The 24,869-nt window shown below is 48.1% G+C and overlaps 2 protein-coding genes across 2 annotated transcripts; both read left to right on the top strand.

Annotated features, from left to right (window-relative positions):
- Window positions 1-262: 262 nt before the first annotated feature.
- On the top strand, window positions 263-3,928 carry LOC147983903 (uncharacterized). Its single transcript, XM_087539627.1, has 3 exons — window positions 263-931; window positions 1,081-1,384; window positions 3,749-3,928. Exons 1-2 carry the CDS (start codon window positions 542-544, stop codon window positions 1,381-1,383), a joined length of 693 nt encoding a protein of 230 aa, XP_087395753.1. The 5' UTR covers window positions 263-541; the 3' UTR covers window position 1,384; window positions 3,749-3,928.
- A 4,219-nt stretch (window positions 3,929-8,147) lies between these two features.
- Window positions 8,148-10,598, top strand: LOC147983902 (uncharacterized). Its single transcript, XM_087539626.1, has 3 exons — window positions 8,148-8,528; window positions 8,695-9,004; window positions 10,105-10,598. The coding sequence occupies exons 1-2, from the start codon at window positions 8,148-8,150 to the stop codon at window positions 9,001-9,003; spliced, it is 690 nt and encodes a 229-aa protein (XP_087395752.1). The 3' UTR covers window position 9,004; window positions 10,105-10,598.
- The last annotated feature ends 14,271 nt before the right edge of the window (window positions 10,599-24,869 follow it).

Genomic DNA, 24,869 nt, shown 5'->3' with positions numbered 1-24,869 from the left:
CCATTTCGAATATCCTTTATCAGGGGTGGTCATCTAATGTGGCTCTACCTGCTGGCATGTCGTATTGCACTCCCTCCGTCCCTGGATTGTAGTTGTAGCCTTCAATTTAAGCATCCTACGCGGAATTCCACGTCCTTGTGGCGGGGTTAATAAGCTCATCACGCGATCAGTCGGGTTGGGGCAACGAGCACATATGGGCCTCTGCAAAAAAAAAAAAAAAAATCTAGTTCTCTACAATACCCGGCCAAACCTGAGACGGAGCATTGCCCAACTGCGCGTCCAGGAAGTCTCCATGGAAATCAGGGTCCTGAAGGACATTTTGCCTAGTCTCACGCATGCACTCCTCTCCTGGTTTGTAGGATCTCACGTATGCACTCCTCTCCTTCTCTCGCGCGCATATATGCTTGTAACCGTGCACGCATTCAGTTTAACTCCCATTTCCCACAAACCCGTCTGCCCCTCGCCGCGCAGCCCAACCACTCCGCCCCCATCGAGCCCAGGGCGAGGAGCTTCCAGGAGCTAGCGTTTCCCATACCGATCGATGGCCGTCGCCGAAAATGTGCCGCCCTCGCCGTCGCCGCCGCCGCCGCCGCGGATCGTCGTCGCGGCGCTGGCGCTCACGCGCTCCGCCCTCGTGCCGATGCTGGCGGTCCGGCGCGCCCTCCGCGTCGCCGCCAGGGTCTTCCCCTACGTGGCATTCGCGCTCGCGTGGGCCATCTCCGCGGCCTCGGCTGCCAAGATCGTGGCGCGCCGCGCCTGGGGCGAGGGCTCCGCCCCCTTCCTCTTCCTCCGGGCGCTCACGTCCGCTGCCTGCAAGGTCTGCACCTACGGCTTCCTCGTCCTGCTCGTGCTCGCCGTCCTGCTGCTGTGCGGCCTGTGCGTGGCGTACGTGATCGCACTTCTATCCGGACGCGGTACAGAATTCAAGAAGGTATCTCATGCAAATCAACTCCTCCCCTATGACATTTATTCTGGCCGAATTACAGCAGTATATAGGCTAGTCGATGAGTTCATCACTTCATCTGCAATATATACTCATGCCCACCCATGTGTTTTTGTTGAAATCGTTGTGCTCCTCAGCGTGCCCTGGGAGCGATCACGTGGGACTCGGTTGCGAACTCGTTTAGGCTTCCCCGCATGGCGGTGCTCGGATTCATCACAGTCGTGCCCTTCTTCGTGCTAGTTGTCGCCGGCCTTCTGTTGGCGATGATGTCGCATGTGGAGGGATCGGTGTCTCGGGGAGAAATGGCCGGCTTCGTAATCGTGGATGTGGGGTTTTTTGGAATGCACGCGACGTCTTGCATTCTTATCATCCCAGCTCTAGCACTTGGCGCCTGGAGGTTCGACCAGGCTGACAGGAAAGCACAGTCGCAGTCTTGCTGAGGTACCTCTTCTTCCCATTTGCCTTGAAATATGCACGTCAGTTGGAAAGATCATTTGGCTGACAGATACATGGAGTCATTTATCTTAGTTTACTGACTACTTGTGTTGATGTTTGTTAAGATGGATTGTTGTTGTATGTAAAACCGATCGATGAGGATTTTGCTATTCCTCGGTCGTTGCATATTAGCATTCATGATAAAATTTGGATTGTCATGGATCTTATATTTGAGAGTAGCCAGCTGATGTAGTTCTACCATATGGAGTAAATTCCACAAAACCACCATTTTGAAGGCTAGGTTTGCGAAAAACACTACAATACATTTTTTTGCAGAAAACATCACGTCTACGGTAATCTTTTTGCAAAAAACACTGATCGGCGGATTTGACTCAATTGAGCATGTTTATGACAGATTGGGCCTGCTAGTCAGGCTGACGTGGCACCGGCTAAGTAATTGCGACGTTGGCAAACGTTATCATCCCGTGTGGCCGTGTGGCCCTGTGGGGTCCACCTGTCATCGAAAGAAAAAAGAAAAAAAGCTGGTGGTCCGTGCTCTTCAACCTCCCGTCGCTGGACAGAGGAGCGCTGTGGCCGCCGGCGCTGGAGTCGACTGGGGCCCGAGGGAGCTCGCCGGTGACGGCTCTGGAATAGGCGCTCCGCACCGCGTCCGGGGGGTGGCTGCGGGGTCGCATGGGACAGCCTGCAGCGTTGCCACCATGGGCCAAGCCGCGACGGCTGAAGAGCTGCGATGGCGGTGCCCACAGGGCTTCCCCGGAGGAACTCGGGGGCGGCAGCAGTTCGAGGGCATCCAAAGGAGTCGGTTACGCCAAAGGAAAGGGAGGGGAGGGCTGCTGGCAAGGAATTTGGCCGACGGGACGGGCGGCGACACCTCGGCCATTGGAGGGGGGAGGAGCTCTGAGGCTTGGGGAAGGAGTTGAGGACTGCGAGGGGGCAACGGGATCCCTGCGCCCTCGCGAGCCACGCGAGGTCTGCGTCGAGGCAGAGCCTGCCATCGTCGTTGCCGTATCGAGGCAGATGCCGCCGTTCGTCTGCCCTCGGCCGAGGCAGAGGCCTCCCCGCCACCAGTGCTCCCCCACGGATTCCATCCTTGAGCACGGCCGCCGCATCCCGGCGCCACGGTCCTTGCCGTCCTTGACCTTCCTCGCCTGGCCGAGACTCGCGACGCCGGCCTTTGTCCGCCGGCGTGTGCACTGCACTCAAACTGTTCGATGGAATGCCAAAGAGAGGCTTGATAGGCTGACAAGCGGGCCCCACATTCAGCAAACGTTTTCATGTAACGGTGTGAGAAACTGGTGCCACGTCAGCCTGACTAGCGGGCCCCATTTGTCATAAACTCAATTAACTGAGCCAGATCCGCCGATTAGTGTTTTTTGCAAAAAGATTACCGTAGACGTGGTGTTTTTTGTAAAAAAAATGTATTGTAGTGTTTTTCGCAAACCTAGCCTTCAAAGTGGTGGTTTTGTGCAATTTACTCTACCATATGCTTTTAATTTGTTACAAAGTAACGATAATATAAATGATCATTTCCATCTATTAGAAAAAAGTAATATTAATTTCTTACGCCCCATCGCCCCCTGTGATAGGTGTATCTTTGCAGCGAGTGAGATTATAGCAATGTTTGCATGCCTCCAAATTGTTGCGAACACCTTTCTTGAGAGCTCTCGTCATTGATAATTACTCCATTGAAACCGTAATGGAAAGACCCAATGTTTTCAAGTTTTGCCTATGGCATATGAGTATACTCTACTTGGCTTCTTTTGGCAATTGTGACTTTGTGCCATGTTCTGTGAGTCCGGTAAACATAAGTGTACTGTTTGATCATGTAAATAGATAACGTGACAGTAAAATGGCACACCTCTAGTCCTTTTAACGACTATCAACTTCCATTTGGCGCTATGCCCACTACATTTTGGTTCAAGTGCCAATATGTCTCTGTCCCCTGTTCTATGACTCAGTTTAATGTTTTTTTACAGTTTAGTAAAACGAAGTAAACTGTTTGATCGTGTAAATAAATAACATGATAGTAAATGGACACACATCTAGTACTTCAAGGTGGTGCCATGCCACTACATTTTGGTAGACGTTCCTTTGAGAACTAATTTCTGGCGTTGCAAGTTCGTGTCATCAGTTGTGTGTTTTTTAGCACTACCGACTGAAAGGACAAGAACAAATCAAATTCAATAACATTTCACAAGGTAGAAGTTACTTCATTGCTGGAAAATGAGTGGCATAACCTTAAGATTATAGTACTTGAAACTATACTATTGGATGCTTAATGTTGATATGTCAATGCTCTTTTATGTGGTATAATTTGATCAAATCTTTGGTTGGGTTATATATTGGCAGACGAAGCTAAGAAGAGAATATGCCCGGAGAATGTGCCAAGGAGCTACAGTGCCCATTCCGCTGATGGTTGTGAGTGGTCCCAACAGACACAAGTTTTGAAAGGAAAAAGAGTCTTTGCAAACCTACTTCTTTCTACTATTAGTAGATCCTAATCGTCATTAGCCATGAAACTTTTGTTGACTTGCTTATTTCTGCTATTACTACTCCCTCCGTTCCAAATTACTCGTCGTGGTTTTAGACGAGTAATTTGGAACGGAGGGAGTAGATCGTAACCGTCAATAGTCATGAAGTTTGTTGGGTCATTATGGGTCTGGTGATGATGGTTGATGCTACCCCGTGAAGTATTGGTGTAATGATTAGCTTTCAGTTTAAATAAAAAGAAAGAAGATATGATTAGCTTTTGTAATTGTATTTAATATTTAGCTAGTCCCTCTGGATGGGAATATATGTTTGGTCATTATGGGCACGGGAACTTAGGTGGTCAATTTAACAAGTGGAACATATATAATATGCCAAAAGAAGTATGTTTAGAAACTTCACTCAACGATGAATGTAAAACTGTTTTTATTTTTTTAATGACAAACCAATTTTTTGCTAATCGAACCAAAGACTTACACACTTGTGTCTAACTTGTTCACACCCGGAGGGAGTAAACAATTTGGCGTTGGATATACAAATGGGTATGCCACTTAGGTGAGTCGATGGAAACCAAAAACCTGAACCAGCGGTAAGCTCCGTCTAAGTCAAACCAAGCCACTTTCTTGAAGGACCCCGATCCAATTCCATCCGCTGTGCCTCCAAAACCCTAATCCAGAGGTAAGTAGTAGAATGAAGTACTGTTGACACGAGATAAGTAGTGGAATGAAATAGTGTTGATACGAGATGTGCTTTGGCCTTGATACGAGATGTGTTTTGGCGCGGGCTAAATCGGTTGGGCATGCACAATTAGATCTGTGGCGTTCCGTGTAACGTGACGCACCACCAATTATGTTCGCGAATAGGCAGGCTATTGGGCCCACACGTTTGTGGTGTAGTCTCCTGCTTGCACGCCACCAGTAATGAGATAATGGTGGCGTACGAAATATACCCATGCCATCATCATTTCAAAAATAGCAATGTCGTGGATAAAAAATGGCGCGCCACCAATTATGATTGTGTGTAAGTATTTCTGCACTAGTGTCAAAATCAGGTACAATTGGCCTCCTCATGTACTCTACTGTAGGTTCCTATCATAGTCTTGCATCGCCGTGTTCGTCCAGGTCACTGTACTGTCCCACAAGTTCTCATCCAATGGTGTGGGAGGGATGCATCAGATGCTATTTGGGAAGATTTGGATTCGTTGAGCGAACAAATTTCTCGATCAGTGGCATGGGGTCAAACCGGTGCTCAAGAAGAGGGGGTTGTCAACGGCGCCAACTCTAATTGAAATATTGGGCTGGCGGCCCAGCCCAGACGCAAAGCTAAACTACCAGCCCGGATTGCAGGCTGAGAATGGGTCCATTAAAGCCCGTTCCTTATATACTAGTCTAGTCGTAGGGATCAACTTGGCGAAGAAGGAATTGGCCTTTCGGCCGGCTTGTAATTCAGTACTATAACAAAAGGTGGGGGAGGTTGGGAGGAATTTATCTGATAATACAACTAGTTCGTCTACATAGCCATGGATTCGAGCTTCTAGCCTAGTTTGATCCTCTAGATAGTGAGTACCATCGACATGTAGACATATGTATGCAAACAATGAAGACCGAATCCAAACAGATCCACTGAAGACAAACACCGACAAATCTCTTGAGATCTGCTGGAGACACACCTCCATACGCCCTTCGATGATGCTAGGCGCACCACCGGGACGTGGCTAGTCAGGGAGAACCTCATTCCATCTCCAGGGAGCCATCGCCGCCTCGCCTTCCCGAGCAGGACACAAAGCCTAGTCAAACAGAAAAAAACACCTAAAAGGAAGCAGGAACCCTCCCCCGACGAGGATCGAGATCCACACGCTTCCATGGCCCTAAGGCCAAAAAATACGAGGCAGATGGGCCGTTGTACCGGTAGGAGGCGGAAACCCTAATTGGAGCCGCACGTGGGAAAAAGAGTTGAGACAGTTGGCTGGGAAACCTGCTACTACTGTGACTACCTGCTATGTAACCGAGAAGCATGATGTTGTCGACAACAACGAGTGGGGGTGCTCTTGTTCTGGTTATTATTTTTGAATAAGAAGAAACATTATCCAAATCTAGATGTCAAGAAAAAGAAATCCTACCATGTCCACATCTAAATAAAAAGCGTGGGAGAACACAAGCAGATTATACATTTGGCATTGCACTAATTGTGTTACTATAATCTTGCTTGTCTAAATACAAATTGTGTTATTTTGTTACCCAACTCTTCTATGCTTCATGCATATATATTTTCCATGATGGATTGTAAGCTCAATGCATCACTCGTCAACCACAACTATTCCTTTTTACATTCCGGTGGATAACAATAGAAGAAATCAGTGGAACATATTTCGGCTAGGACAAACTAGGCTGACACCTGCCTTCACTCCCCGTGGATGTGCCATTATTACTATGGCATAGACAAGCATTACCAATTCACCATTAGGCATGTGTAATAGAATAATAATTAATTTATGTTTTAAGGCTGGGCGAATTGTTTTCCTCATGTGTCCCCTGCGAGTATGGTTTCTGTCCTCCCGATGTGAGTTCCGATCTCCCATGTGAGACCTTGGTGGTGCTCCGGAGACCGAGACATTATGTGTTACGATTATGGTTTTGGTGTGTGACATGACCTTTGTGGCGGCGAGTTCCTCATCTAGAGGCAGGGGTAGCGGTAATCCGAAGAAGAAAGGATGATCATATCATTGGATATCTCAAGCTAATGAGATTGGAGGAACATTAATTGGATTACTTGTTTTTGAAGATGAGATTTTTGTGCCACATGGAGTCAAGTGGATGGCGGTGGTAGCGGGTTCATACCCATAACCACTTTACGGCCGAGGGTTTCATCATGAACATGAATATAGCTTGGAGTCCAGGTCATGAGGTGAAGATTAGAATGTGTGGAAAGTGTGGCCTGGAACATGTTTGTTATAATTTTCCTACCGTCTTGTTGGGGATAACCCAGTTTCAGGAACTATATTCAAATAGTGTTGCAGTTCAATACTTCAATGTAATGTACTCAAAAAATGATGATGTGAACAATAGTCGATTATGGACACATGAGAATTGCTTGACATTCTTACCATTGGTACGAACAAAGAACTTGGGACAACTGTACCCCCTGAGGCCACGCAGAGACGCCACAGTTGGCCGTGTTACCCCACCTTGACCTCGCTGCTCTGCTTCTTCTCCAGCATTTAACTGAACCTGCAAAAAATTGAAACTATCCATCGCAGCATACCCGGTTAGAACTTTTAGATAGGCGGGTGTATAATAGCAAACACCATCGTCGTATACCCGGTTACAACCCGAACCCGAGAAAATGGGTTAGAGCATCTCTAGTAAACCCCGCATAAATGATCAAACCCACAAAATAACCGTATTTTGCAGTTTCAGCCGAGAAAAAACGAGACCGAACAGACCCCGCAAAATCGTCCGATCCTTAAATTTTTTAAAGGGTCCTGTAAATGCGAACGCGAAACCCTCGTATATACAGTTTTAAGAGCAACTTTGTCAGAGCCGTGCATACCGATCAACGTTGGCGGTTGAGAAATCTTTGCTCCCGCCAACGCCATGAAGCTCACCAGGCCGCCGCCCCCGCCATGGCGCTCGCCCGCCGGCCGGCCGATAGCCGGCCGTCCTCCGTCCAGGCCGCTGCGCTCGCCCGTGGCTCTGCGGCTCTCGAACGGAGCTAGCTAGCTAGCTCAATCCGATGGCGCCGGCCATTCGATCCGCGCGCGTCGCGCTCGCCCGGCCACCCTAGTATCCGCCCGCGTCGCGCTTGTCTCTTGTTTTCCCTCGTCCGCCTGTCCGTCGGATTGACGCGAGGAAAAGGACGATTAAAAAAAGAGCTAGCTATGGGTCTGTTCAGTATATTCGGAGAATATTTCTTTTTACGGGTTGATTATACGGGGTCTGAGTCTGTCCTCACCCACGCCGGCCTACATATATCCTTTTCCACAAACTGCAAAAGACTTATGCGGGTCGGGATTTTGCGGGGCGTGCTAGAGATGCTGTTAGAACTTAGAAAAGAACCCGCAAACGGAAGAGCTCGCGGAAAAAAAAAATTCCGAGCAAGTCGCGAGTCCCCGTTTCCTACAAACCCCCGGCCACCTCGCTGCGCCAACCCAAGTACCCAGCCACTCCCACTCCCACTCCACTGTCCACACCACAGTCCACTCCCACTCCGCCCCCATCGAAGGCCGGAAGCTTCCAGGAGCTAGGGTTTTCCGTACCGACCGATGGCCGTCGCCGACGCGGTGCTGCCCTCGCCGCCGCCGCCGCGGATCGTCGTCGCGGTGCTGGCGCTCGTGCGCTTCGTCCTCGACCCGCTGCCGGCGCTCGGGCGCGCCCTCCCCGTCGTGGCGGGGGTTCTCCGCTACCTTTGCTTCACCGTTGCGTGGATTCTCTCTGCGGCCGAGGCTGCCAAGGTGGTGGCGCACCGCGCCTGGGGCGAGGGCTCCGCCTCCTTCCTCTTCCTCAAGACGCTCACGGACTGGGCTTTCCTGGTCTTGGCCTGCAGCTCCCTTGTCTCGCTCGCGCTTGCCGCGCTGCTCTTGTGCGTCCTCTGCGTGGCGTACGCGATGGCAGTTCTCTCTGGATCCGGGTCAGAATTCAAGAAGGTATCATGCAAATTAACTCAATCTAGTAACATGTATTCTGGCCGAATTACAACACTAGTAGATCAGATGAGTAGCAGTAGTACTAGTGTTCCATTTGAGTTCATCACTTCATCTGCATGAATGCTCATGCCCATCCACGTGGCTTTGCTGAAATTGTCGTCCTTAGGGTGCCTTGGGAGCAATCAAGAGCGAGTTTGCCCCAGACTCGTACAGGCTACCCCGCGTTGTGGTGCTTGGATTGATCACAGATGTGTCATTCTTCCTCCTATTTGGCGCCGGTCTTCTGTTAGCGACGCCTGCGTTGTCGCATGTGGAGGGATCGTTATCTCATGGAGAAATGGTCGGTTCTGTACTCAAGGATGTGGGGATAATTGGTTTCAACGCAATATCCTGCTTTTTTATCCTTCCAGCTCAAGCACTGGGTGCCTGGAGGGAGGACCGGGCGGACAGCAAAGCACCATCGCAGTTTTGTTGAGGTATATACATATATCTCTTCCCCTTTGCTTTGAAATATGCATATCAATTCAAAAGATCATATGGCTCACATGTACATGGACTCATATATCTTAGTTTACTGCCTACTGGTGTTGATATTTGTTAACATGGAGTATTGTCGTATATTAAACCAAAAAGGATTCTTCTATTTCCTCTAATCACTGCATATTGGCATTCATTATAAAATTGGGAGTGTTATTATGGATCTTAAATTTGTGAGTAGCCAACTGATGCATGCAGTTCTACCATATGCTTTTGTTACGAAGTAGTGAAAACACAATTGGTCAATTCCACGTATTAGAATAAAATAATCTTAATTGCCTTTGCTCCATCATCCCTTGTAATCGATATATCTTTGCAGCGAGTGAGATTATAACAATATTTGCATGCCTCCAAACGGTTTGCAAGCACCTTTCTTGTGAACTCCTGTCATCGATATTTACTCCATGGAAAGATCCAAAGTTTTCAAGTTTTGGCTATGACATATATGAGCCTACTCTACTTACCTGTTTTTGTCGATTGTGACTTGTGCCATTGTTCTGTTGCTGGTAAATAGAAGTAAACTGTTTGATCATGTAAATAAATAACATGTCAGTATAATGGCTCACCTCCTTTAACAGTTATCAACTTCTATGTGGCGCTGTGCCACTACATTTTGGTAGAAGTGTCATCGTGCCTCTGTCTCCTGTTCTGTGACTCGGTTTAATGCTTTTATACTTTAGTAAAATAAAAAGAAGTAAACTGTTTGATCATGTAAATAAATTACATGGCAGTAGTACCTGGACGCTCATCTAGTACTTTAAGCTGGTGCTATGCCACTACATTTTGGTAGACGTGCCTTTGAGAACAGTTAAATTCCAACATTGCAAGTTCATGTCATCAGTTGTGTGTTTGTTAGCACTACCAATTGAAAGGAGAAGAAAGATTCATACTCATAAAAGAACAATCATATGGAAAATGAGTGGCATGGTCTTTAGATTAGATTTACAGTACTTGAAACTATCCTATTGGATGCTTAACGTTGATATGAGAATGTGGCAATATGAATATATGATCAAATCTTGCGTTGGGTAATTTGCAGATGAAGCTAAGAAGAGAAGGTGTCCAGGGAATGTGGCAAGGAGCCACGGTTCCCATTCCGCTGATGGTTGTGACTTACGAGTGTTAGAATAAATCCGAGGCATACAGTCGATCATCCGAGGACCAAGCAACCACACAAGGCACGGCACCGAGATTTGTTAACGAGGTTCACCGATATGGCTACATCCCCGGGGCTTGACTACGAGCGCTCCTCCCCGTGACACCGTCACAATACCGCACCCGGTCGCCCTGGACACCGGCACATGCCGCCGGCTTCCCCTGCGTTCCGGTGCTATTATGTTGGCATAGGTTACATCGTGTGTCTACCCCCGCTATATAAGAGAGGCCTAGGATACAAGTGTCCTACTAGGACACGACTACATATCCTATCTAAACACAATACAACTCAGAGTCCAACTGTAACCTAACTTGTACACTATATTCGACACAACTCCAACAAACTCCACCTTGGCGAATATTCTCCACCACCTTGAATTCGTCGATGCGTCAAACTTCCATGTACATTGAACTTGAGCTTATCCCATGAGCACCGCTACTACTCCAAAGACTCCATATGACTCCACCTGCAACTTGTAGTCCCTTCTTTTCTTGACCACAGTCAACACTCGAGCAAAATTAAGTTCCACATTACTCTAGTTTGCGCTCCCAACTTCCAGAGCACCAGTCCAACACCATCACACACTGATCACTTACCTGCGTGAAAGTGAACAACTCACATATTGGGTGTCACACGTAAGAGTTACCTGAACTCAACATCACCGCTTCTTTCTTGACCGTCTGTCTGAAACTTGAAAGAATTTCACAATTGCTTGTAATCACCCGGAGTCAAATTCGCAGTTGTCTCACCACATGTATGACCACCAGAGCCCTGGCACGTCTCCATGTCCCGTGCTACCGCACGCCTCGCCGCTATTACCGCGTCGAGCCTCCGCTGTCCCGGTCGAGTCTCAAGGGTCATGAACCCACACCACTCAACCCCCGTTGCAGAGTACCACCGATCATCACCGATCAATGACGAGTTTCATGCTTCTATCAGACCACTGGGCTCCAGTCCAAACTGCATGTCACTCGCTTTTCCCTTGCTGAATAGGCTTCGACTCTCTGTCGACTTACGCCGTAGCCTCTCAATCCAGCTCCACCTTCAACATGACTCCATGGTGGTTGTACGTGCCACCCCGCGCCTCGTCGACATCAAGCTCCGTGTATATACCACCTTGACTCAACCTCGCGCCATAGTCTTGTCGAAGCCACACAAGCCCTCGGGCCTGCCCCACGTGTTTCCACGCCCCAGAAGTCGGTCACTATCAGCATCGCGCACCTATGTCGTCGTCGCTGATTCCACCACCGTCTTCTGTACCAACCGACTTGCGTCGATCCGTCAGACTGACAAGTCTGACCCGTCAGACTAACAAGTCTGACCCAGCCGAACTATCCCGACTGCAATCATCTGCAACTCCTCACAGTCCTCATCGTCCGTCTGGCTTGACATCCCGCAACACCTTCAAGCATCCCTGTTGTGCCAACAATTTTTACACTTATCTGTCATAACCCAAGGTTTTCGGTTCCGTCGAACTTCTCCACCTCAAACCTAGTACCCGTTGGCTCCATGGTTCTTTGTATAACTGACCTGTGAAAAATATCGAGCACTTTTTTCGTGATCCCAAGTACACCGAGTATACTAGTTGCAAATCCAACAAGATTGCTTCTGGTCTTCACGTAGAGTGGCTCCCGTGGCTCAACTCCGATGCTAGCTTTGCCTTGCCAATCCTTTTCCTTTACGATGGAGTACTTTCCATTGATGTTTGCACGTCCGTGTCTCGGCCTCCAAGAGAACGCGTCTCCTCCAGGGACTCGGTCCCTTTTTCCAATAACAAATCTCGTACGTACTCCTCGCACCGTATGCATCTGGCCTCTACACGGCTGCTCAGCCATCCACGCCAGGGCCTTGGGCCACCATCTGCCACGTGCCACGTTGCTGCTGCCGCAACTCGCGTTCGTCGCTTGACGCACGCCCGATCGATTAGCGGGTCGATCACCGCACGTCCTGCCTACCGACCGCAGTTCGTAGCCATGCAACCGTAGCAGTTTCCGCGGCTACCCGCTTCCAGATCGATCTCGTCTGAGGTTTCGTGCCTGCGTGCCACGAGTCGCCGACCTGCTGCGTCCAATTGCTTCTTGAAGATAAAAACACGACCAACTCTGCATCTTTGATCACAACTCGCCGAGGATCACTCCCGTATCGCGATCGCTCCTGCAGATTTCTGTCGATGCTTCCCTCCTCCTCTAGATCAACCTCAATCGCCTCCCGGACCTCTTCAACCTCGCTCATGATACCACTTGTTAGAATAAATCCGAGGCATACAGTCGATCATCCGAGGACCAAGCAACCACACAAGGCACGGCACCGAGATTTGTTAACGAGGTTCACCGATATGGCTACATCCCCGAGGCTTGACTACGGGCGCTCCTCCCCGTGACACCGTCACAATACCGCACCCAGTCGCCCTGGACACCGGCACATGCCGCCGGCTTTCCCTGCGTTCCGGTGCTATTATGTTGGCATAGGTTACATCGTGTGTCTACCCCCGCTATATAAGAGAGGCCTAGGATACAAGTGTCCTACTAGGACACGACTACATATCCTATCTAAACACAATACAACTCAGAGTCCAACTGTAACCTAACTTATACACTATATTCGACACAACTCCAACAACGAGTGATCCCAACAGATGCAAGTTTTCAGAGGAAAAGGAATCTTTGCAGGCTTGCTCCTTTCTACTATCAGTAGACCCTAATCATCATTAGCCATGAACACGTTTGCAGACTTGCTTATTTCTGGTATTACTAGATCGTAATTGTCTATAGCTGTGAAGTTTGGTGGGTCATTATGGGTGTGGTGATGATGTTTTACTCCGGGCTACTTGCTTAGAAGTTTGCACCAGAGTATTGGTGTGTATATGATGGTAGAATTCTTGCTCTCTGTTTGTAATAGCCATATCGGAAGACAATGATTCCACGAGACATTAATCTGGTGATGAATTGGTATGACTGCCGTCGGTTTGCACTATTCTTATGTTGAATAGTACTACTACAAGCTAGTAACAATTTGCAATGAAGTGTTGATACGAGATAGATGTGCTTTGGCCTGTAGACGCCGAGCGTATTCAAATTTTCCTTCTCCAAATCGATGAAAGAGTTCCTTGTTCGGCACCACTCCAAGACTAGAGTGTTGACAGTAAAGTAATATTATGTAGAGCGGAGCATCAATACGGACATAAGCTTCGTAGAATGGCCGACATCGAATCTACCCGTAATAATCATGTGTTGGTGGAACTTCCATGCTATATCCAAGGGGTAGATATTTGTTTGGAAGGCTTTGCATATGGCACTCTACCATGTCGTGCTATCCTAGCGAATTGACTTCTTAATAAAGTCGACACTCAATGGCTGGTATGCGGGCATGGAGTAGGGGATTTGTGATGTTCTAAACCTGTGATATCGAGCTACATCTATTACCGAAAAAGGTTTTCGCCCCGCTTTATAAATAAAGCATCCACCAAGCACAAAGTTCATAAGGTACCACTCGAAACACGAACACACTAAACGCCACCGCACGAAGGTCCAACACAGACGCACAAAACACAACACACACGCAACAATGGTTCAGCTGTGGGCACAGCACCACAAGCCCAACACAACACCCAAGGACACACATACAACAAGCGGCGGTGGCGACGTCGACGAAGACGCATATCTAATCTGGCTCAGGTGGTGGTGGAGGGAGCGGGGGAGCCAGTCGGAGAGCCATCGCGCGAAGCTGAGTGATGATGGAGGTGATGGCATCTCTCTCCCTGGGGCGGCTAAGCGGCCGCCAAAGCTGCAAGTAACCAGACCATTTGAACAAAGCGTCAGTAGCACGACGAAGAGGGATACGCTGAATCACAAGTTTATTCCTAACAGTCCACAGCGTCCAGGCAAGGACCCCGATGATCAGCCACCTAGTGCGGCGTAATGCGGGGGGAATCGCCTGGAGTTCGGCAAAGAGAGCAGGGAAGTTGGTATGATCCCAGCTTCCACCCACAATCTCGCGGAAACAGCTCCAAAGGAACTGCGCAGACACGCAGGTGAAGAAGATATGGTTCGAGTTCTCTTCAGGCCCACAGAGTGGGCAGCGCCCGTCCCCAGGGCCATTGCGTTTCAGAACCTCAACGCCAGATGGAAGGCGGCCACGAATCCACTGCCACAGGAATATCTTAATCTTCAATGGGAGGCGAATCTCCCAAATAGATGAGAGCGCCTCATGACCGGGCGAGGGGGCGATGGCCGGATAGAGAGATTTGGTGGAGAATTGACCGGATGGTTCAAGGCGCCATCTAGCGCGGTCATCGTCAGTCGAGAGGTCCGGCGCATGGAGAGCCACACAGTCAAGCAAATCCTGCCAGTCCGCATTCTCCGCAGGACCAAAAGGCCTGCCGAACGCAAGGCGCCCAAGGTCGAGAAGGGCGTCTGCCACGGAGATCTGGGGGGCCACCGCAATGGAGAACAGGACCGGAAACCGGGACGCCAGGGTGCGTCCCCAGTCCAGCGATCAAACCAGAACAGCGTGGCGGTGCCGGACCCGATCTCAATCGAGGTCCCTATCCGAAGGACCGGAAGGAGCTGGATGACAGATTGCCAGAATTGGGAGCCTCCAGAGCGTTGACAAAAGGCGAGTGGCTGTCCGCGGAGGTACTTCTGCTGAATAATGCGCAGCCACAGGCCACCATCTCCGTTGTTAATCCTCCAGAGCCATCGAGTCAAAAGGGCTATATTCATGCGTTTGGATGACATGATCCCAAGGCCGCCCTGGTCGCGGGGTTTACAGATCTCGGACCACTTGACCATGTGGTATTTCTGCTTGTCACCCTCGCCGGCCCAGTAGAATCGCCCCTGAATGGTGGCAATCTCGTGATGAAGAGTCTCTGGAAGGCTGTAGAAGCTCATGATGAATAAGAGGAGGCTGGCGAGGGACGAGTTAATAAGAACCGTACGGGCCGCTTTAGAAAGCCACCGTCCCTGCCAGGGCTCGATCCGGTGTTGGAGCTTCCCCACCGTGGGACGTAGCTCGGCCATGGTAAGCCTGGTGTCGCTAATGGGAATACCAAGATAGGTCGTGGGGAAGCACCCAAGCTGGCAGTTAAGCCGATCCGCGATGCTCTGCCGCTCGTCTTGGGAGTAGCCCAAGATCATCACCTCACTCTTGTCGAAGTTGATCCTTAGGCCGGACATCTGTTGGAAGCACAGGAGGAGGAACTTGAGGTTCGAGATATCACTCGCGGAGCCCTCCACCATGACGATGGTGTCGTCCGCATATTGGAGAAGGGAGACCCCGTTGCCTCCAACAAGGTGCGGGACAATCCCTTTGATGTGTCCAGCCGCCTTGGCCTTATCGAGGATGGCCGCCAACGCATCAACAACTATGTTGAACAGGAATGGGGAGAAGGGGTCGCCCTGGCGGACCCCACAAAACGTGGGGAAGTGTTGGGGAACGTAGCAGAAATTCAAAATTTTTCCTACGTGTCACCAAGATCTATCTATGGAGAGACCAACAACGAGGGGAAGGAGAGTGCATCTACATACCCTTGTAGATCGCTAAGCGGAAGCGTTCAAGTGAACGGGGTTGATGGAGTCGTACTCGTCGTGATTCAGATCACCAATGATCCTAGTGCCGAACGGACGACACCTCCGCGTTCAACACGCGTACAGCCCGGTGACGTCTCCCACGCCTTGATCCAGCAAGGAGAGAGGGAGAGGTTGAGGAAGACTCCATCCAGCAGTAGCACAACGGCGTGATGGTGATGGAGGAGCGTGGCAATCTTGCAGGGCTTCGCCAAGCACCACGGGAGAGGAGAAGAACTTGGGAGAGAGGGAGGGCTGCACCAAAGGCATAAGGGGGTGTCTCAAGAGGCCCTCCTACCCTCACTATATATAGGGAGCCCAAGGGGGGGTGCGCCAGCCCTAGGAGATCCAATCTCCTAGGGGGCGGCGGCCAGGGGAGGAGTCCTTCCCCCCCAAGGCACCTAAGAGGTGCCTTCCCCTTTTGGGACTCTTCCTTTAGGGTTTCCCCAGGTGCATGGGCCTCTTGGGGCTGGTGCCCTTGGCCCATGTAGGCCAAGGCGCATCCCCTACAGCCCATGTGGCCCCCGAGGCAGGTGGCCCCACCCGGTGGGCCCCCGGGACCCTTCCGGTGGTCCCGGTACAATACCGATGACCCCGAAACTTGTCCCGATGGCCGAAACAGGACTTCCTATATATAAATCTTTACCTCCGGACCATTACGGAACTCCTCGTGACGTCCGGGATTTCATCCGAGACTCCGAACAACATTCGGTAACCACATACAAGCTTCCTTTATAACCCTAGCGTCATCGAACCTTAAGTGTGTAGACCCTACGGGTTCGGGAGACATGCAGACATGACCGAGACGTTCTCCGGTCAATAACCAAAAGCGGGATCTGGATACCCATGTTGGCTCCCACATGTTCCACGATGATCTCATCGGATGAACCACGATGTCAAGGACTTAATCAATCCCGTATACAATTCCCTTTGTCTAGCGGTATTGTACTTGCCCGAGATTCGATCGTCGGTATCCCTATACCTTGTTCAATCTCGTTACCGGCAAGTCTCTTTACTCATTCCGTAACACATCATCCCGTGATCAACTCCTTGGTCACATTGCACATATGATGATGTCCTACCGAGTGGGCCCAGAGATACCTCTCCGTTTACACGGAGTGACAAATCCCAGTCTCGATTCGTGCCAACCCAACAGACACTTTCGGAGATACCTGTAATGCACCTTTATAGTCACCCAGTTACGTTGTGACATTTGATACACCCAAAGCATTCCTACGGTATCCGGGAGTTGCACAATCTCATGGTCTAAGGAAATGATACTTGACATTAGAAAAGCTTTAGCATACGAACTACACAACCTTTGTGCTAGGCTCAGGATTGGGTCTTGTCCATCACATCATTCTCCTAATGATGTGATCCCGTTATCAACGACATCCAATGTCCATGGTCAGGAAACAGTAACCATCTATTGATCAACGAGCTAGTCAACTAGAGGCTCACTAGGGACATGGTGTTGTCTATGTATCCACACATGTATCTGAGTTTCCTGTCAATACAATTATAGCATGGATAATAAACGATTATCATGAACAAGGAAATATAATAATAATCAATTTATTATTGCCTCTAGGGCATATTTCCAACAGTCTCCCACTTGCACTAGAGTCAATAATCTAGTTCACATCGCCATCTGATTAACACTCACAGGTCACATCGTCATGTAACCAACATCCAAAGAGTTTACTAGAGTCAATAATCTAGTTCACATCACTATGTGATTAACACTCAATGAGTTCTGGGTTTGATCATGTTGCTTGTGAGAGAGGTTTTAGTCAACGGGTCTGAACCTTTCAGATCCGTGTGTGCTTTACAAATCTCTATGTCATCTCCTAGATGTAGCTACCACGTTCTATTTGGAGCCATTTCAAATAACTGTTCTACTTGGAGTTATTCTAAATTGTTGCTCCATTATACGTATCCGGTATCTCTACTCAGAGCTATCCGGATAGGTGTTAAGCTTGCATCGACGTAACCTTTTACGACGAACTCTTTTACCACCTCCATAATCGAGAAAATTCCTTAGTCCACTAGTTACTAAGGATAACTTTGACCGCTGTCCTGTGATCCATACTTGGATCACTCTTGTACCCCTTGACTGACTCATGGCAAGGCACACTTCAGGTGCGGTACACAGCATAGCATACTGTAGAGCCTACGTCTTAAGCATAGGGGACGACCTTCGTCCTTTCTCTCTATTCTGCCGTGGTCGAGCTTTAAGTCTTAACTTCATACCTTACAACTCAGGCAAGAACTCCTTCTTTGACTGATCCATCTTGAACACCTTCAAGATCATGTCAAGGTATGTGCTCATTTGAAAGTACTTTTAAGCGTTTTGATCTATCCTTATAGATCTTGATGCTCAATGCTCAAGTAGCTTAATCCAGGCTTTCCATTGAAAAAATACTTTCCAAATAACCCTATATGCTTTCCAGAAATTCTACGTCATTTCTGATCAACAATATGTCAACATATACTTATCAGAAATTCTATAGTGCTCCCACTCACTTCTTTGGAAATACAAGTTTCTCATAAACTTTGTATACACCCAAAATCTTTGATCATCCCATCAAAGCATACATTCCAACTCCGAGATGCTTACTCCAGTCCTCAGAAGGATTGCTGGGGCTTTGCATACTTATTAGCATCTTTCAGGATTGACAAAACCTTTCGGTTGTATCACATACAACCTTTCCTCAGAAAAACATCGAGGAAACAATGTTTTGACATCCTATCTGCAAGATTTCATAAATAATGCAGTAATCGCTAATATAATTCCAACAGACTCTTAGCATCGCTACGAGTGAGAAAATCTCACCGTAGTCAACTCCTTGAACTTGTCGGAAAACATCTTAACGACAAGTCGAGCTTTCTTAATGGTGACATTTACCATCATTGTCCGTCTTCCTTTTAAAATCCATCTACACTCAACAGCCTTACGACCATCAAGTAGTTCTTCCAAAGTCTACACTTTGTTTTCATACATGGATCCTCTCTCGGATTATATGGCCTCAAGCCATTTATCAGAATCCAGGCCCACCATCGCTTCTCCATAGCTCTTAGGTTCATTGTTGTCTAGCAACATGACTTCCAAGACAGGATTACGTACCACTCTGAAGTAGTACGCATCCTTGTCATCCCACGAGGTTTGGGAGTGACTTGATCCGAAGTCTCATGATCAATATCATAAGCTTCCACTTCAATTGGTGTAGGTGCCATAGGAACAACTCTTTGTGCCCTGCTATACACTAGTTGAAGTGACGGTTCAATAACCTCATCAAGTCTCCACCATCCTCCCACTCAATTCTTTCGAGAGAAACTTTTCCTCGAGAAAGGACCCGATTCTAGAAACAATCATTTATTGCTTTCGGATCTGAGACAGGAGGTATACCCAACTGTTTTTGGGTTGTCCTATGAAGATGCATTTATCCGCTTTGGGTTCGAGCTTATCGGCCTGAAACTTTTCCACATAAGCGTCGCAGCCCCAAACTTTTAAGAAATGACAGCTTAGGTTTCTCTAAACCATAGTTCATACGGTGTCATCTCATCGGAATTACGTGGTGCCCTATTTAAAGTGAATGTGGTTGTCTCTAATGCTTAACCCATAAACTATTGTGGTAATTCGATAAGAGACATCATGGTATGCATCACATCCAATAGGGTGCAGTTATGATGTTCGGACACACCATCACACTATGGTGTTCCAGGCTGTATTAGTTGTGAAACGATTTCCACAATGTCTTAATTTTGTGCCAAACTCGTAATTCAGATATTCATCTCTATGATCATATCATAGATCTTTTATCCTCTTGTCACGACGATCTTTCAACTTCACACTGAAATTACTTGAACCTTTCAATAATTCAGACTCGTGATTCATCAAGTAAATGTACTCAACATCTACTCAAATCATCTGTGAAGAAAGAACATAACGATATCCACTACATGCCTCAGCACTCATTGGACTGCACACATCAAAATGTATTACTTCCAACAATTTGCTTTCTAGTTCCATTTTACTGAAACCGAGGCTTTCAGTCATCTTGCCCATGTGGTATGATTTGCATGTCTCAAGCGATTCAAAACCAAGTGAGTCCAAACGATCCATTTGCATGGAGTTTCTTCATGCATATACACCAATAGACATGGTTCGCATGCCTCAAACTTTTCAAAAACGAGTGAGCCCAAAGATCCATCAACATGGAGGTTCTTCATGCGTTTTATACCGATATGACTCAAATTGCAGTGCCACATTTGCGTGGTACTATCATTACTATCTTTTGGCATGAACATGTGTATCACTACGATCAAGATTCAATAAACCATTCATTTCAGGTGCAAGACCATTGAAGGTATTATTCAAATAAACAGAGTAACTATTATTCTCTTTAAATGAATAACCGTATTGCGATAGGCATAATCCAATCATGTCTATGCTCAACGCAAACACCAAATAACAATTATTTAGGTTTAACGCCAATCTCGATGGTAGAGGGAGCGTGCGTTGCTTGATCATATCAACATTGGAAACACTTCCAACACATATCATCAGCTCACCTTTAGCTAGTCTCCGTTTATTTCGTAGCTTTTATTTTGAGTTACTAACACTTAGCAACCGAACCGGTATCTAATACCCTGGTGCTACTAGGAGTATTAGTGAAGTACACATCAACACAATGTATATCCAATATACTTCTATCGACCTTGCCAGCCTTCTAATCTACCAAGTATCTAGGGTAATTCTGCTCCAGTGGTTGTTCCCCTTATTACAGAAGCACTTAGTCTCGGGTTTGGGTTCAACCTTGGGTCTCTTCACTAGAGCAGCAGCTGAATTGCCGTTTCATGAAGTATCCCTTCTTGCCCTTGCCCTTATTGAGACTAGTGGTTTCACCAACCATCAACAATTGATGCTCCTTCTTGATTTCTACTTTGGTGTCAAACATCGCGAATATCTCAAGGATCATCATATATGTCCCTGATATATTATAGTTCATCACGAAGCTATAGCAGCTTGGTGGTAATGACTTCGGAGAAACATCACTATCTCATCTGGAAGATCAACTCCCACTTGATTCAAGCGATTGTTGTACTCAGACAATCTGAGCACAAGCTCAACAATTGAGCTTTTCTCCCTTAGTTTGCAGGCTAAGAAAATCGTCGGAGGTCTTATACCTCTTGACGTGGGTACGAGCTTGAAATCCCAATTTCAGCCCTCAAAACATCTCATATGTTTTGCGACGTTTCAAAAACCGTCTTCGGTGCCTCAACTCTAAACCATTTAGCATTACGCACTGAACTATCATGTAGTCATCAAAACGTGTATGTCAAATGTTCGCAACATCCACAGACGACGTTCGAGGTTCAGCACACTGAGCGGTGCATTAAGGACATAAGCCTTCTATGAAGCAATGAGGACAATCCTCGGTTTACGGACCTAGTCCGCATAATTGCTACTATCAACTTTCAACTAAATTTTCTCTAGGAACATATCTAAACAGTAGAACTAAAGCGCGAGCTACGACATAATTTTCAAAATCCTTTTGACTATGTTCAAGATAATTAAGTTCATCTTATGAACTCCCACTTAGATAGACATCCCTCTAGTCATCTAAGTGATTACATGATCCGAGTCAACTAGGCCGTGTCCGATCTGTGCGTGAGACGGACTAGTCAACGTCGGTGAACATCTTTATGTTGATCGTATCTTCTATACGACTCATGCTCGACCTTTCGGTCTTCTGTGTTCCGAGGCCATGTCTGTACATGCTAGGCTCGTCAAGTTAACCCTAAGTGTTTTTGCATGTGTAAAACTGTCTTACACCCGTTGTATGTGAACGTAAGGATCCATCACACCCGATTAACACATGGTGCTTAGAAACGACGAACTGTAGCAACGGTGCACAGTTAGGGGAGAACACTTCTTGAAATTGTTGTAAGGGATCATCTTATTTACTACCGTCGTTCTAAGCAAATAAGATGTATAAATATGATAAACATCATATGCAATCAAATAATAGTGACATGATATGGCCAATATCATATAGCTCCTTTGATCTCCATCTTGGGGCTCCATGATCATCTTGTCACCGGTATGACACCATGATCTGCATCATTGTGTCTTCTTGAAGTTGTCTCGTCATCGACATGCAAGTCGTGATTCCCTTGACAAGAACATGATCAATCTCATACATCACATATATCATTCATCACATCCTTTTTCCATATCACATCACATGGCATACCCTGCAAAAACAAGTTAGACGTCCTCTAATTGTTGTTTGCATGTTTTACGTGGCTGCTATGGGTTTCTAGCAAGAACGTTTCTTACCTACGCAAAACCACAACGTGATATGCCAATTGCTATTTACCCTTCATAAGGACCCTGTTCATCGAATCCGATCCGACTAAAGTGGGAGAGACAGACACCCGCTAGCCACCTTATGCAACTAGTGCATGTCAGTCGGTGGAACCGGTCTCACGTAAGAGTACGTGTAAGGTCGGTCCGGGCCGCTTCATCCCACGATGCCGCCGAATCAAGATAAGACTAGTAACGGCAAGCATATTGAACAAAATCAACGCCCACAACTACTTTGTGTTCTACTCGTGCATAGAAACTACGCATAGACCTAGCTCATGATGCCACTGTTGGGGAACGTGGCAGAAATTCAAAATTTTTCCTACGTGTCACCAAGATCTATCTATGGAGAGACCAGCAACGAGGGGAAGGAGAGTGCATCTACATACCCTTGTAGATCGCTAAGCGGAAGCGTTCAAGTGAACGGGGTTGATGGAGTCGTACTCGTCGTGATTCAGATCACCGATGATCCTAGTGCCGAACGGACGGCACCTCCGCGTTCAACACACGTACAGCCCGGTGACGTCTCCCACGCCTTGATCCAGCAAGGAGAGAGGGAGAGGTTGAGGAAGACTCCATCCAGCAGCAGCACAATGGCGTGGTGGTGATGGAGGAGCGTGGCAATCCTGCAGGGCTTCGCCAAGCACCACGGGAGAGGAGAAGAACTTGGGAGAGAGGGAGGGCTGCACCAAAGGCATAAGGGGGTGTCTCAAGAGGCCCTCCTAACCTCACTATATATAGGGAGCCCAAGGGGGGGGGGTGTGTGCCAGCCCTAGGAGATCCAATCTCCTAGGGGGCGGCGGCCAGGGGAGGAGTCCTTCCCCCCCAAGGCACCTAAGAGGTGCCTTCCCCTTCTGGGACTCTTCCTTTAGGGTTTCCCCAGGCGCATGGGCCTCTTGGGGCTGGTGCCCTTGGCCCATGTAGGCCAAGGTGCACCCCCTACAGCCCATGTGGCCCCCGGGGCAGGTGGCCCCACCCGGTGGGCCCCCGAGACCCTTCCGGTGGTCCCGGTACAATACCGATGACCCCGAAACTTGTCCCGATGGCCGAAACAGGACTTCCTATATATAAATCTTTACCTCCGGACCATTCCAGAACTCCTCGTGACGTCCGGGATTTCATCCGGGACTCCGACAACATTCGGTAACCACATACAAGCTTCCTTTATAACCCTAGCGTCATCGAACCTTAAGTGTGTAGACCCTACGGGTTCGGGAGACATGCAGACATGACCGAGATGTTCTCCGGTCAATAACCAACATCGGGATCTGGATACCCATGTTGGCTCCCACATGTTCCACGATGATCTCATCGGATGAACCACGATGTCAAGGACTTAATCAATCCCGTATACAATTCCCTTTGTCTAGCGGTATTGTACTTGCCCGAGATTCGATCGTCGGTATCCCTATACCTTGTTCAATCTCGTTACCGGCAAGTCTCTTTACTCGTTCCGTAACACATCATCCCGTGATCAACTCCTTGGTCACGTTGCGCATATGATGATGTCCTACCGAGTGGGCCCAGATATACCTCTCCGTTTACACGGAGTGACAAATCCCAGTCTCGATTCGTGCCAACCCAACAGACACTTTCGGAGATACCTGTAATGCACCTTTATAGTCACCCAGTTACGTTGTGACGTTTGATACACCCAAAGCATTCCTACGGTATCCGGGAGTTGCACAATCTCATGGTCTAAGGAAATGATACTTGACATTAGAAAAGCTTTAGCATACGAACTACACGACCTTTGTGCTAGGCTCAGGATTGGGTCTTGTCCATCACATCATTCTCCTAATGATGTGATCCCGTTATCAACGACATCCAATGTCCATGGTCAGGAAACAGTAACCATCTATTGATCAACGAGCTAGTCAACTAGAGGCTCACTAGGGACATGGTGTTGTCTATGTATCCACACATGTATCTGAGTTTCCTGTCAATACAATTATAGCATGGATAATAAACGATTATCATGAACAAGGAAATATAATAATAATCAATTTATTATTGCCTCTAGGGCATATTTCCAACAGGAAGAACGGGCCGATCTCCCCATTAATGTTCACCGTTGTGCGGCCGGAAGAGACCAACTGCATAACTCTGGTCACCCATCTGTCGTCGAAACCTTTCCGAAGCAAACATTCCTGAAGGAAGGCCCAGCTGACCGTGTCATATGCCTTGTGGAAGTCCAGTTTCAGGAAGACTGCCTTGAGGTGTTTGGAGCGCACCTCATGGAGAGCTTCGTGAAACACTAGGACCCCATCAAGGATATAATGGCCCTGGATGAAAGCTGACTGATCAGGGTGAGTGATCCGATCAGCTATAGGGGCCACCCTAATGGCGTACCCCTTGGCCAGGATGCGGAAGATGACGTTAATCACCGTAATCGGCCGGAATTGTCGGATGTCCGAGGCACCCGGCACCTTAGGAATGAGCGTGATTACCCCATAATTCAGCCGGCCGAGGTCAATGGTCCCAGCCATGATCTCGTCAAATAGGGCCATCACCTCGGGTTTGATCACCTCCCAGAAGGACTAAAAAAACTTCACTGGAAGGCCATCCGGGCCAGGAGCCGAGGAGGAGTTCATGCCCTTAATGGCTGCCCAGACCTCCTCCTCGGAGAACGGGGCCGTGATGGCCGCATTGTCCGCCGGCGAGACTTAGCAGTGAGCAGGCCAAATGTCTTGCGCTAGAGCAAGACCTCC

Source organism: Triticum urartu, chromosome 2A (assembly GCF_056163025.1).
Source record: "Triticum urartu cultivar PI428250 chromosome 2A, HENAU_Tu73, whole genome shotgun sequence".
Lineage (NCBI taxonomy): Eukaryota > Viridiplantae > Streptophyta > Magnoliopsida > Poales > Poaceae > Triticum > Triticum urartu.
Note: the sequence above shows the minus strand (reverse complement) of the source record. Positions and strands in the feature narration are given on the sequence as shown.

Bases quoted from the DNA above. Each gene is read 5' to 3' on its own strand.
- LOC147983902 (XM_087539626.1), top strand. From the start codon at position 8,148: ATGGCCGTCGCCGACGCGGTGCTGCCCTCGCCGCCGCCGCCGCGGATC. The intron at 8,529-8,694 runs GTATCATGCAAA...TGTCGTCCTTAG, and splicing joins CCGGGTCAGAATTCAAGAAG to GGTGCCTTGGGAGCAATCAA.
- LOC147983903 (XM_087539627.1), top strand. From the start codon at position 542: ATGGCCGTCGCCGAAAATGTGCCGCCCTCGCCGTCGCCGCCGCCGCCG. The intron at 932-1,080 runs GTATCTCATGCA...TGTGCTCCTCAG, and splicing joins GCGGTACAGAATTCAAGAAG to CGTGCCCTGGGAGCGATCAC.